Source organism: Oncorhynchus tshawytscha, linkage group LG25 (genome assembly GCF_018296145.1).
Source record: "Oncorhynchus tshawytscha isolate Ot180627B linkage group LG25, Otsh_v2.0, whole genome shotgun sequence".
Lineage (NCBI taxonomy): Eukaryota > Metazoa > Chordata > Actinopteri > Salmoniformes > Salmonidae > Oncorhynchus > Oncorhynchus tshawytscha.
Window position 1 is genome coordinate 23,182,497 of NC_056453.1, and position 13,986 is coordinate 23,196,482.

Consider the following 13,986-nt stretch of genomic DNA (forward strand, 5'->3'; position numbering starts at 1 on the left):
GTTGTGTTGCTTTATCCTTTTAAAAAACAAAACAGGTTCTGTTTATTTGAGCAATACGAGATGGAACAGAGTTCCATGCAATAATGGCTCTAAATAATACTGTACGCTTTCTTGAATTTGTTATGGATTTGGGGTCTGTGAAAAGACCCCTGATGGCATGTCTGATGGGGTAAGTGTGTGTCAGAGCTTTGTGTATGTTGACTATACAAACAATTGGGGATTTTTGACACGTTAATGTTTCTTATAAAAATAAGTGATGCAGTCAGTCTCTCCTCAACTCTTAGCTAAGAGAGACTGGCATGCATGGTATTTATATCAGGCCTCTGATTACAATGAAGAGCAATATGTGTCGCTCTGTTCTGGGCCAGCTGCAGCTTAACTAGGTCTTTCCTTGCAGCACTGGACCACACAATAATCAAGATTAGACAAAACTAGAGCCTGCAGAACTTGATTTTTGGAGTGTGGTGTCAAAAAAATCAGAGCATCTCTTTATTACGGCCAGATCTCTCCCCATCTTTACAACCATTGAATCGATATGTTTTGACCATGACAGTTTACAATCTAAGGTAACGCCAAGTCATTTAGTCTCCTAATTTCTTAATCAGAATTACGGATTGCCTCTTATCCACTCATCACTCCCTAATGCCATAGTTTGTACACCTCAATTGTCAGTAGAAACCACCTTTGTTTAGGCAAGTCAGCCATGTCAGATATGTTTTTTTTTTTAAACAGGCAGTAAATGAGTCTGAATGAACTGTTTTTCTGCCAGACAAGGCTCCGCTGATACCACCGCTACATCTGGCTAAAGATTCACTTGAGATGCACCCTCAGTCTGCTCTGATCATTTCTACTATGGCTTTTGCTTTGAGTACATCCACTCATGATACATACTTCTTTCCTATAGCCCTTCACTTGCCCAAGTTCTAAAATGAAACCCCTGGACTGCTAACAGCCATTCAGAGTGACTTGTGGTTGAGGCCTGTAGTTCTAGTACGTTTAATTTCTCATCCTATAGGACCACAATAATACAATTTGGTATTTGGGGGCATTTGTCAATTGAAATGTAGTGACTTATCACACCAAAAGATGGCACTACATCTCAACTGTTTTGCCCATAGATTAAACCTCATGGCATTTTGGATGAAAAAAAAAAATACTTAAAGAACAATTTTTCCAGAGAGAACTTAATTTGTGGTGCCAGATACGAGCACATACAAATCATTAGAACATTTAAGGTACAGTTCAGGGCCAGTTGGTTATCCAGTTCTTGTGACATCTGCCTCTTGGGTTAGGTTACAACATGGAGAGGCCAGCCGTGGCCTTGTGGTCCGTGCTGCAGGGTGGCTAGGCGGGCAGCTAGCAGCAGCAGCAGGCCAGCGAGGACCTCCAGGCAGAAGGAGAGCCAGGCCAGGCCGAGGGACCAGCCGAAAGAGGTGCTGACCACCTGGGCCAAACGCTCAGCCCCCACCAGCCTCTCAGTCTCAGCCATCGCCTGTTGGGAGTAACTGATGTACAGGCTGACACCAGAGAGGGTCAGAACACCTGAGGAAACACACACACACACGTAATTGATGTAGCTGGGGCTCACTTTGAAGCATGTCAGCAAACCTGGGGAGACAATAACAGTAAGTCATTGCTAATATACCAAATGCGCACACAAGCAGTTGGAGAGGGAGATTGAACATTATTTTCATGTAAGCACAAGTATGTACAAGTGCTAACAGGGTACACTTGGCTTGGAGAGAAGGATCACCTGAAGGCGGTAGTATTGGAGGACAATGACGCCACAGTCACTTAGACAGCTTCTTACACATAAAAGAGTAGGATCAAAAGGTCAGCCAGTGAAAGAGAGGAACACGTGAATGTTGTATTTGGTTTTGTCTTTACAACCCACATATCACAATGAGAGAAAAAAGAAGTAGACTGAAGCATGCACCATCTGATGATATCGGAGTTTAAGAGCCATCAGAGTCCTGTTATGTTGCCATGGAGGAAACGCCTGTCTTTGGTTCCGGCGGAATAGGAAAAGTCAATAAACTATAACGTCTTTGTATCCAGCTCCCTGCACCCAGCAGCCCAAATCACCACATATTGCTGGCAGGGGGGCTAGGTGGGCGTAATTTTAATTTATCCCTATGTCACCCAAGGGTGTCAAGAGCTAAGATGGAGGAAGGAGTGGAAGGTGTGTGAGTGAGAGAGTCAGTTATTATTGAGTTGACCTACAATCCTCAAATGGACTATCAGACAGCCTTACTTTTCCCTCAGACTCCATCTACACTGGACTGACTGGCGACTAATACAAAGATACTCATAAAATTCCAGAAAACCATAGAGCCATCAAGCCAGGAACATTAGAAAGAACATCAGTGACAATTACACAGAGGGCTTATTCACAAAGGATTGAAATAATAAAAGTGATCCGAATGACTTACAATGAGAAAACCAGAGACAGCACCACAGGGAGTATAATCAACTACCTATCAGCCTGCTCAATGATTGGTGGATATGGTTGCTGGCTACGACAGAGACATCGTTTGTTAGCAGAAATGAACAGGAAATTGAAATAAACAAGTTCTGGATATTCCCTATTGACACGGACCCCAGATGACAGAGGCTCGCCTCGTAAGAGACTGCTCCTGATTACTTCCGAGGTGTGGTAGCCTTGTGGTTCGTACAAGGCTAGAGGTGTGGTAGTCTTGTGGTTCGTATGTGGCTAGAGGTGTGGTAGTCTTGTGGTTCGTATGTGGCTAGAGGTGTGGTAGTCTTGTGGTTCGTACGTGGCTAGAGGTGTGGTAGTCTTGTGGTTTGTACGTGGTTAGAGGTGTGGGTGTCTTGTGGTTCGTACGTGGTTAGAGGTGTGGGTCTCTCAGACACTTATAGATTCCAAGCATCACCCAGGTGGAGTCTACACTTTCGCTGGTGGATGTTCCAGCCTACCGACAGAGGATGAGTAGTTGTGAACTTCAGAGACAGAGATGCCTGATAAAGAGCTCCAGTCCTGCTTGTCTGACTGATGTTTCTCCCTACCTGGCTGTACCATCGACTCCATCTCCACTCAAGCTATTCCTTTATTTAACTGCATTCTCATCTAGCCATAGTTATGACCTGTTAAATCTACTCAGCTCCGTTCAGAATCACTAGAAGCAGCAGACAAGGAAATCCAATTTCACCTTTGCTATTCTTACTCATGGAACCCCTGGCTCAGGCAATTCATCAATCGAAGGAAATAACACAAATTTCCCCAAAATCTACTGATCACTTAATATCATTACACGCTCGATTATACACTGCTCAAAAAAATAAAGGGAACACTAAAATAACACATCCTAGATCTGAATGAATGAAATATTCTTATTAAATACTTTTTTCTTTACATAGTTGAATGTGCTGACAACAAAATCACACAAAAAGTATCAATGGAAATCAAATGTATCAACCCATGGAGGTCTGGATTTGGAGTCACACTCAAAATTGAAGTAGAAAACCACACTACAGGCTGATCCAACTTTGATGTAATGTCCTTAAAACAAGTCAAAATGAGGCTCAGTAGTGTATGTGGACTCCACGGGCCTGTATGACCTCCCTACAACGCCTGGGCATGCTCCTGATGAGGTGGCGGATGGTCTCCTGAGGGATCTCCTCCCAGACCTGGACTAAAGCATCCGCCAACTCCTGGACAGTCTGTGGTGCAACGTGGCTGGTGGATGGAGCGAGACATGATGTCCCAGATGTGCTCAATTGGATTCAGGTCTGGGGAACGGGCGGGCCAGTCCATAGCATCAATGCCTTCCTCTTGCAGGAACTGCTGACACACTCCAGCCACATGAGGTCTAGCATTGTCTTGCATTAGGAGGAACCCAGGGCCAACTGCACCAGCATATGGTCTCACAAGGGGTCTGAGGAGTTCATCTCGGTACCTAATGGCAGTCAGGCTACCTCTGGCGAACACATGGAGGGCTGTGCATCCCCCCAAAGAAATGCCACCCCACACCATGACTGACCCACTGCCAAACCGGTCATGCTGGAGGATGTTGCAGGCAGCAGAACGTTCTCCACGGCGTCTCCAGACTGTCACGTCTGTCACATGTGCTCAGTGTGAACCTGCTTTCATCTGTGAAGAGCACAGGGCACCAGTGGCAAATTTGCGAATCTTGGTGTTCTCTGGCAAATGCCAAATGTCCTGCACGGTGTTGGACTGTAAGCACAACCCCCACCTATGGACGTCGGGCCCTCATACCACCCTCATGGAGTCTGTTTCTGACCGTTTGAGCAGACACATGCACATTTGTCGCCTGCTGGAGGTCATTTTGCAGGGCTCTGGCAGTGCTCCTCCTGCTCCTCCTTGCACAAAGGCGGAGGTAGCGGTCCTGCTGCTGGGTTGTTTCCCTCCTACGGCCTCCTCCACGTCTCCTGATGTACTGGCCTGTCTCCTGGTAGCGCCTCCATGCTCTGGACACTACGCCGACAGACACAGCAAACCTTCTTGCCACAGCTCGCATTGATTTGCCATCCTGGATGAGCTGCACTACCTAAGCCACTTGTGTGGGTTGTAGACTCCGTCTCATGCTACCACTAGAGTGAAAGCACCGCCAGCATTCAAAAGTGACCAAAACATCAGCTAGTAAGCATAGGAACTGAGAAGTGGTCTGCGGTCACCACCTGCAGAACCACTCCTTTATTGGGGGTGTCTTGCTAATTGCCTATAATTTCCACCTGTTGTCTATTCCATTTGCACAACAGCATGTGAAATGTATTGTCAATCAGTGTTGCTTCCTAAGTGGACAGTTTGATTTCACAGAAGTGTGATTGACTTGGAGTTACATTGTGTTGTTTAAGTGTTCCCTTTATTTTTTTGAGCAGTGTATATTTTACTATATCTAGACAAAGTAGCTCTATGGCTCCCAAACACTGAATGTATCTATGATATGCAATGCTTCATCTCAAGCTATAAAAAGGTATCTAACCAAATCTACTGCCTCTCAAGACGCCGATGGTGGACTCCATCTCTACTTAAGTAATACCAATTGTTTCCCAATTTAAATAATTGGGAGTAGATATAGTTCCTTCCTTAGATTAAACCCTTGCCAGAAACTTTAACAGAACGCTCAAATCAATTCAATCCGACCTCAGTAAATGAAATAATATTTCAGTTGTTTTAACTGGCAGAATATCTATTATCAAAATGAATATATTGACACGGCTGAATTTCTGTAGTTCAATGATACCCATTGACCTGGAAGAGGTGGTCTACACTGAGATATCCAGATATCCCTTAATGTAAACTAGAGAAGATTAGTTCTGCAAAATGGCAACCATCTCACTCTCTCCCATTTAACCAGTGGGAGGGGGGTGTTGGCGGGTGTATGGTTACCAACGGGAGGAATGCGTTGGGGTTGTCCTTGTATGCATTTCTTTGATAGTTTTTCTTTTACACCTGTAATCTCTCCCCCCCCGCTGTCTAAGGGGTGTACTTGTACATCAATCTGACTCAAGCTACAGAAAAAAAACAGAGTCCTACCCTATGAGCTGTTCTGGCTCGGGCAAGCCAATGCTCGTCCAAGGCTACTTACTGCTGCAGAAGCACTTTGGGTCAGTCTGACCCGGAGTCCCTCTTCCTGAGGGGATTGAAAGGACCTTTGTGTTGTGAGGCTTTAGGGCCCCCTTAGCCATAAAGCTCACTGATGGTGGTGTGTATTTAACATTTTTATTAAGCCCATGGAATTTGTTAAATTGAGCATTTGGCAGATGAGACAAGACCCTCACATAAACACAAAGAGACAAGTTTTCCAGTAAATTGGAGACATTTACAAGAAAACATGCTTGATGGAAGAATTGAAGAAGATAAAATCAAAGATAAGAATGACTGGGAGAAGATAAAAGAAGGATGGAGAGAAGGCACAAACACAATAGCGCCACACGTAGAGTGACCACAACAGAGAGAGGAAGACACAAGGCACACAGACCAAATTCACAAGGAGTCAGTAGAAAGCCAAATCACTGAACAAAAATATAAAACGCAACATGTAAAGTGTTGGTCTCATGTTTCATGAGCTGAAATAAAAGATCCAAGAAATTTTTCATATGCACAAAAAGCATATTTGTTTCAATACCTGTCAGTGAGCACTTCTCCTTTGCCAAGATAATCCATCCACCTGACAGGTGGCACATCAAGAAGCGGATTAAACATCATGATCATTACACAGGTGCACCTTGTGCCAGGGACAATAAAAGGCCACTAAAATGTGAAGTTTTGTCACACAACATAAAGCCACAGATGTGAAGTTTGAGGCAGGCATGTTAATTTCTCTACTATAAGCTACCTCCAACTTCGTTTTAGTGAATTTAGCAGTATGCCCAACCGGCCTCAAAACCGCAGACCACATGTATGGCGTCGTGCAGGCGAGCGGTTTTCTGATGTCAACATTGTGAACAGAGTGCCCCATGGTGGCAGTGGGTTTATGGTATGGGCAGGCATAAGCTACGGACAATGAACACAACTGCATTTTATTGATGGCAGTTTGAATGCACAGAGATACCGTGAAGAGATCCTGAGGTCTATTGTCGTGCTATTCATCCCCACCATTACCTCATGTTTCAGCATAATAATGCACAGCCCCAAGTAGCAAGGATCTTTATACAATTCCCGAAAGTTGAAAATGTCCCAGTTCTTCCATGGCCTGCATTCTCACCAGACATGTCACCCATTGAGCACGTTTGGGATGCTCTGGATCGACAGCGTGTTCCAGTTCTCGCCAATATCCAGCAACTTCGCACAGCCAATGAAGAGGAGTGGGACAACATTCCACAATCCATAGCCGGATCACCTTTATATCATCATTCATTAAAACAGATGGCTCATTCATCACAAAATCCACTGATATTGCCAACTCCTTTAATATTTTTTTTCATTGGCAAGATTAGCAAACTTAGGCATGACATGCCAGCAACAAATGCTGACACTCCACATCCAAGTATATCTGACCAAATTATGAAAGACAAGCATTGTAATTTTGAATTCCGTAAAGTAAAATATTGTTTATCAACAATGACAAGCCACCGGGGTCTGACAACTTGGATGGAATATTACTGAGGATAATAGCAGATGAAATTGCCACTCCTATTTGCCATATATTAAATTTAAGCCTACTAGAAAGTGTGTGCCCTCCTACCTGGAGGGAACACAAGTTATTCCCCTACCTAAGAATAGTAAAAAACCCTTAACTGGCTCAAATAGCCGACCAATCAGCCTGTTACCAAGACTTAATAAACTTTTGGAAAAAATGTTGTTTGACCAGATACAATGCTATTTTACAGTAAACAAATTGACAAGACTTTCAGCACGCTTATAGGGAAGGCCATTCAACAAGCACAGCACTTACACAAATTACTGACGACTGGCTGAGAGAAAATAATGGGGGGAGCTGTTTTGTTAGATTCAGTGCGGCTTTTGACATTATCAATCAAAGTCTGTTGCTGTAAAAACTTGTGTTATGGCTTTACACCCAATGCTGTATGGTGGATAAAGAGTTGCCTGTCTAACAGAATAGAGGATGTTCTTTAATGGAAGCCTCTCCAACAAAACCCAGGTAGAATCAGGAATTCCCCAGGGCAGCTGTCTAGGCCACTTACTTTTTTCAATCTTTACTAAACATGCTTTCAGCAAAGCAGCAGGGTAGCCTAGTGGTTAGAGCGTTGGACTAGTAACCGAAAGGTTGCAAATTCAAATCCCCGAGCTGACAAGGTACAAATCTGTCGTTCTGCCCCTGAACAGGCAGTTAACACACTGTTCCTAGGCCGTCATTGAAAAGAAGAATTTGTTCTTAACTGACTTTAAAAGTTTTTAAAAAAATGTTTTAAGTGTGCTGATGACGCAACACTATACACGTCAGCGACTGAAATGACTGCAACACTTAAAAAAGAGCTGCAGTTTCAGAATGGGTGAAACTACAGTCCTAAATATTTCTAAAACTAAAAGCATTGTATTTGGGACATAATTCACTAAACCTCAACTAAATATTGTAATGAATAATGTGGAAAGACCAAACTGCTTGGAGTAACCGTGGATTGTAAACTGCTATGGTCAAAACAAATTTATACAACAGTAGCTAGGATGGGGAGAAGTCGGTCTATAATAAAGCGCATTCTAAACAGCACTATCCACAAGGCAGGTCCTACAGGCCCTAGTTTTCTTGCACCTGGACTACTGTTCAGTCGTGTGTTCAGGTGCCACAAAGAGAGACTTGCAATTGTCTCAGAACAGGGCAGCACGGCTAATATTAATAATATGCATGTCAATCTCGCCTGGCTCAAAGTGGAGGAGAGATTGACTTCATCACTACTTGTATTTGTGAGAGGTATTGACATGTTGAATGCACCGAGCTGTCTGTCTGAACTACTGGCACAACTCGGACACCCATGCATACACCACAAGACATGCCACCAGAGGTCTCTTCACAGTCCCCAAGTCCAGAACAGACTATGGGAGGCGCACAGTACTACATGGAATTCTATTCCACACCAAGTAACTCATTGCTAGCAGTAAAATTAGATTTACAAAACAGATACACCTTATGGAACAGCAGGGACTGTGAAGCAACACAAACATCGACAGATGCACACAAACATACGCACTATACACACGTACACATGGATTTTATGTAATAGATATGTAGTAGTAGAGGCCTGAGGGCACACATTTAAAATGTTGTATAATCTGTTATGACTGTATTGTAATGTTTTTAAAATGTATTACTGCCTTAATTTCGCTGGACCCCAGGAAGAGTAGCTTCTGCCAAGGCAGCAGCTAATGGGGATCCATAATAAATACAAATAGGAAGGAGGTGTCATACTGCATGAGGCAAATGGTGGTCACACCAGATACTGACCAGTTTTCTGATCCACGCCCCTACTTTAAAAAAAGGTATATGACCAATAGATGCATATCAGTATTCCCAGTCAAGTGAAATCCATAGATTAGTGTCTAATGGAGGTATTTCAATTGAGTGATTTCCTTATTTGAACTGTAATCAGTTGAAATTGTTGCATGCTGCGTTTATATTTTTTGTTCAGTGTAATTCCAGCCTTGATTCCATTTCACACATTGCCATGTGCTGTTGATTAGGTCTGAAGGCATTTAGAGTCTTGTTCCTTAACTCAGTTCTCCTGCATCACAAGGCTTTCTTTATCAGGGTTATTCTAGGCCTAACTGGCAGTGTCACGGGGAGAGAAAGGGCACCAGTAGAGTTAGAATTAGTAGAATCTAGAATGTTCCTTCCACTCATTCAAATTGTGTGGGGACGCCCATCGGTCAAGAGCGGAGTGTTGGCTGAAGCTGCTGCATTGGTCACTCTTGATTAAGTAAAACAGTAAACAACGCTCTACCCTCAAGTTCATAATCTATTTAGGCCCCTTGTCTGACCAAAATTAAGCGCTCGTAAAACTAACGTAATTCCCATTTTAGGCACTTCTCTCGCTATGTGTATTCTGACCTTGAATCTAAGCAGGAGAACAACATGAGTATTCTGACCTTGAACCTAAGCAGGATAGCAGCATGCTATTCACCCGCTATTTGTTCGGTGCGGAGATCTAAGAAATGAAGTTGTAACGGAGGTGTGTCTACAGATAAATCTTAGTCTGACCTTGGTTTAGTCGCCTCATTATTCCACTTTTACGCGCGAGGACTCCATGAATAAGATCGAGCGAACCTGCCCGTTCCAAGAGGAAAAAGCATATACTTTATGTTTTGCTTGGAGACGAATGTGAAACCAGCTATACGGAAGCAAACTGAAACTCAACATGACATGTTTTGCGGCCCCTTTTCCACAGTGAAAGAGGCTACAAATAGCTGTGCCGTTGTTACGAATTTTAAATGTGTGCCCGCATAATTTGCGTGGATGAAATTTGGACACCCAAACTATAGGCTTTTGTAGGGCCGAACCTGCCGAGTTAATGCATGCTCATTAGAATGTCTTAATTATAGCCTATGCCCGGGCTTTTCTCAGGTTTATTTTACAATGTGTGTAATGTTAAATATCAGCACTATCGGGGAGCCACCGTCAGTAATACCCACATACATTTATAACTCACTTCAGTGTTAGTTTTCTTCCATTTGTAGTTTATATTTTACATCATTCCATTCCGTTTCCCTTTCAATTCCTCTGTCACGTTCGTGTAATTGTTCCTGATGGTCGCTAGCATTTGTGGCTCATATTAGGCTAAAGTTGTGCAATAATTTGGGTCACGTAGCCTTTTTGAATCATTGAGTAAATCAGACCACACGTAGCAGGTTAAAGCCTGGAACCTTGCGCACGGTTCACGACGAGTGGACCGTTATGTTTCATGATTAGTGAGAATTAGGGTAAATTCATAGGACTATTGTTCAAACCCTATTGTACACTTTTTTCCACCTTTGAATATTTTATGGATTATACTTGAATATAACAACTTTCAGGATTAATCAAACCACTTTTTTATTCATTAAGATATGTAGTGCGTAAAGGCTCTCTAAACCGGTTTATGATTCATAGATACTTTCCTAACCCTAAAATATACCGTATTAATCGACAAGATCAGAGTATTTTTTAGATCTACCAGTTGGTGCTGAAACGGAGACGCATAGATGGCATTCTTTCATTGATCCCTATTTTCTGAACCCATTCTCTCGATGTATTCTAGTCTTTCGATAAAATTATAATTAAAAGGTATACAATATTTAAAGGGATGGCTTAAGATACATGTACTGAAAAGTTGTTTTACATTTATTCACCGCGCGCAAGGGAACCACGCCTGCAAATCCCGTTATGCACCTTCACAAGGTAAATCTGAATACCATCTACTGAGAAGTGCGTCGGAAAGGCGTGTGCAATAGTCATTTCCTAAGTCAGAATCGGGCCCCTAAAGAATAAGGTGCTAAATCCTGGTAATGTTGTCCAACGATGAAAAGGAAAACACTTTCCAGTGTGCTGTCCAATTAATTGATATTCCTCTCAGAGGACATACAGTACTGTGTACTTGCACTTTCCATAGAGAAGGTCTTTACAACTCTAGCGCCAAGTGACTCTCTATAACGATAATAAAGGATATACTGTACGGTTGAGAAGGTAATCCTCATAACTGGATTGGTAATCAACAGGCTAGGCAGGGGTGCCATCAAGCCATCTGTGGTCTGTTCCTTCCCAGTGATATGGCCTTGTAATGGGGGGGATCGGTGTACAGTGTAAGTCTATCATCATCCATCCCTCTCAACCTAGTTCTCTCTCTACAAACCTTTATTTTTACAATCTCTCCATACCCTCATTTCTCTTGTTTAAATCCCAAACACTAATCTCTTCATCTCCATCCAATTTAAAGCCCATAACCTCCACCTCTTTCTCCTCCTCTATAGCTGGCTGAAGTCATTCCCATCCATATCTTGCTCTCTAGTACCTTCCCTCTTCTATTCTCTCCACCCCCCTCACTATTACACAAATGGCTTATTTCAGTGGATATAACCAAATCATTGCTCTCCTCAGCAGCCCCCTTTCATCAAAATGAAATTAGGAAGTGAAAGTGTTTGAAAGCAGAGGGATATTGCAGTGTTGGCCTTCCCCAAAGATCAGTAACAGATATACTAATACCGGTAATCCATCTACTATCTGGGAGGCAAACAAACTAACATTTCCACTAAGTACAGGAGAGAGATGTAGGGCTGAATAGACTTTGTTTTCTTTTTTTCCTACTGTATTATTGACTGTATGCTTTGTTCATTCCATGTGTAACTCTGTGTTGTTGTATGTGTCGAACTGCTATGCTTTATCTTGGCCAGGTCGCAGTTGCAAATGAGAACTTGTTCTCAACTAGCTTACCTGGATAAATACAGGTGAAATAAATAAATAACATTTTAAAAGATGGACTGGTGGGCAGTGGAGAGAACATCCATCTTAAAATATTCTTCCTTCCTCCGTGGTCAAATCAAACCCATTATTATCAGTCTAGCTCCAACCACATGGAGATAGTTTAGTGTGTGTGGAGAATGACATTGTGGTAAATAACATTGCCGACAATAACAAGACCTTTCCAAGTCGTTCTGTGATGCAGAGCCAGATGGTGTGAGACCTTCTGTATCTGTGCTCCAATTAACCACACCACCACCCTCTCACTTCAACTGTGAAACTACAGGGGTGAATCTCAATTATCTAAAATTACCCTGATGCCTCCAATTGTCCTCCTTTGTACGATTGATATGCACACAACTCTAAGTGAATGGGCTGGCTCTAAAGCAGTCTTTCCCAACTCCAGTCCTCGAGCACACCCAACAGCACATATTTCTGTTGTAGCCTGAGACAAACTCACCTAAATCAACTCATTGAGGGCTTGATGATTAGTTGACTAGTTGAATCATGTGTGCTTGTCCAAAGCTTCATCAAAAATGTGTACTGTTGGGGTTACTTGGTACTGGAGTTGGGAAACATTGCTCTAAAGCAGAGGTTGGCAAATCCAGTCCTCGAGGGCCTGATTGGTATCACTTGTTCTCAATCCCTAGCAAACACAACTGATTAATCAAATTGCATTCTAAACTGAAGATCATGATTAGCTGATTATTGGAGTCAGGTGTGTTAGCTGGGGCAAAACTGATTCCAATCAGGCCCTCAAGGAATTGCCCACCCCTGTTCTAAAGACTTTATGGATGAGAGTATGTTGCATAGGAGTGCATTTGGACATGTAGGTGTCAGGTAACCTTTCCCTTGTCCCAGATCTCCTTGTGCTATCATGTCAACTTCGTGTCATGCCAAACATGACAATGAGTAACAAGGCGTTGGCATGGTAGCACAAACAGAGTAGCACTAAGACTAGGAGTTAGGGCCCTAAGGATGAGCGATGATGGATGACACACTTACTGCAGAGGATGAGATAGGAGGCGGTGCCAGTGAGGAGGGTGGGGCTCCGGGCCAGGGAACTGATCAATCCACAGATACCTCCGAACACCAGCAGGACCAGGCTTAGAGGCAATAGGACCACAATCGCACTGTGCATGTCTGGGGAAACAAACAGACACACAATATTCCAACCATAGGAGCACTTCTATCACCAACACTTGAGACACAGATTGCGGCTTCATCAATAAGAGAATCTATTCAAAATAGCAATACCTGTAAATGTTTTATTCTATAATGTATTGTTTAATAAGGTGATAATGGACAGGTAACTCACTCAACATGTGCATCTCAGGTTCAGAGTAGTTGGGGGAGTTAAATGTGTAAGAATAATACTTCTGACCTGAAAAGATGGATAAACACATTGAGGACCAAATGGATTATCCACGGATTTTATTCAGTTTTCATTGTGACAATAAAACAGTGTCTTGCTACAGGAAAAATGACAACAAATAATCCTAACTGATACTATAAAAGGCATCTATCTAAGAAAGACATTGGTTTCAAATTACTTCATCCAAATGCATAGGAATGCATACCTTCATAAGTTATCCACAATCCGGAATGGGAATCCGAAACGTCTGTATCGGTCCGGTTGGTTCTGTTCACCTCAATAATGTACCAGTAGTCGCTCCCGATCGCCGTAGCTAGGAACGCGAAACTGAGGATACCGAAGATGCCAGCGGTGATCACCAGAGAACTAAAGGACAGCTTCATCTCGCCTGATTGATGTAAAGTAGAGTATTTGCTCAGAGAAAAAAAGTGTGCATCGAGTCAACCCCCAACCGGTATAGGGACTGGTAACATGCCCTATTTGTACGCACTGTTTCTGTGGTTGACTAGAAGGGTTAATGCCAGTAAAAGGCGAAAGTACTATAGAGTATAGTGAAATTAAGTAAATTATCACAACTAATGAAAATCATCTCCACTGGTAATCTTTATTTCCTTGTCTTCAGGATGGCGCGCGGATGGCGGTATATCCTGCAAATTCACCGCCCAATAGAGATTAAACAACGAGGTTACGAGGTTGAGGCGTGAACCATTACTGATGAGGGTTGACCACTACGCTGAGGGA

The 13,986-nt window shown here is 42.9% G+C and overlaps 1 protein-coding gene across 1 annotated transcript; it reads right to left on the reverse strand.

Annotated features, from left to right (window-relative positions):
* Nucleotides 1–461: 461 nt before the first annotated feature.
* On the reverse strand, nt 462–13,986 carry tmem235b (transmembrane protein 235b). The gene is made up of 4 exons (XM_024388058.2): nt 13,451–13,986; nt 13,189–13,254; nt 12,876–13,013; nt 462–1,542 (listed from the first exon to the last, which is right to left on the reverse strand). The coding sequence occupies exons 1-4, from the start codon at nt 13,626–13,628 to the stop codon at nt 1,289–1,291; spliced, it is 636 nt and encodes a 211-aa protein (XP_024243826.1). The 5' UTR covers nt 13,629–13,986; the 3' UTR covers nt 462–1,288.

Excerpts from the sequence above, each read along its gene's own strand:
- tmem235b (XM_024388058.2), bottom strand. The coding sequence starts at position 13,628 with ATGAAGCTGTCCTTTAGTTCTCTGGTGATCACCGCTGGCATCTTCGGT. Across the intron at positions 13,014-13,188 it reads ACCTGAGATGCACATGTTGA|ACATGCACAGTGCGATTGTG; the intron begins GTGAGTTACCTG and ends TTGTTTCCCCAG. Across the intron at positions 1,543-12,875 it reads CTCCTATCTCATCCTCTGCA|GTGTTCTGACCCTCTCTGGT; the intron begins GTAAGTGTGTCA and ends GTGTTTCCTCAG.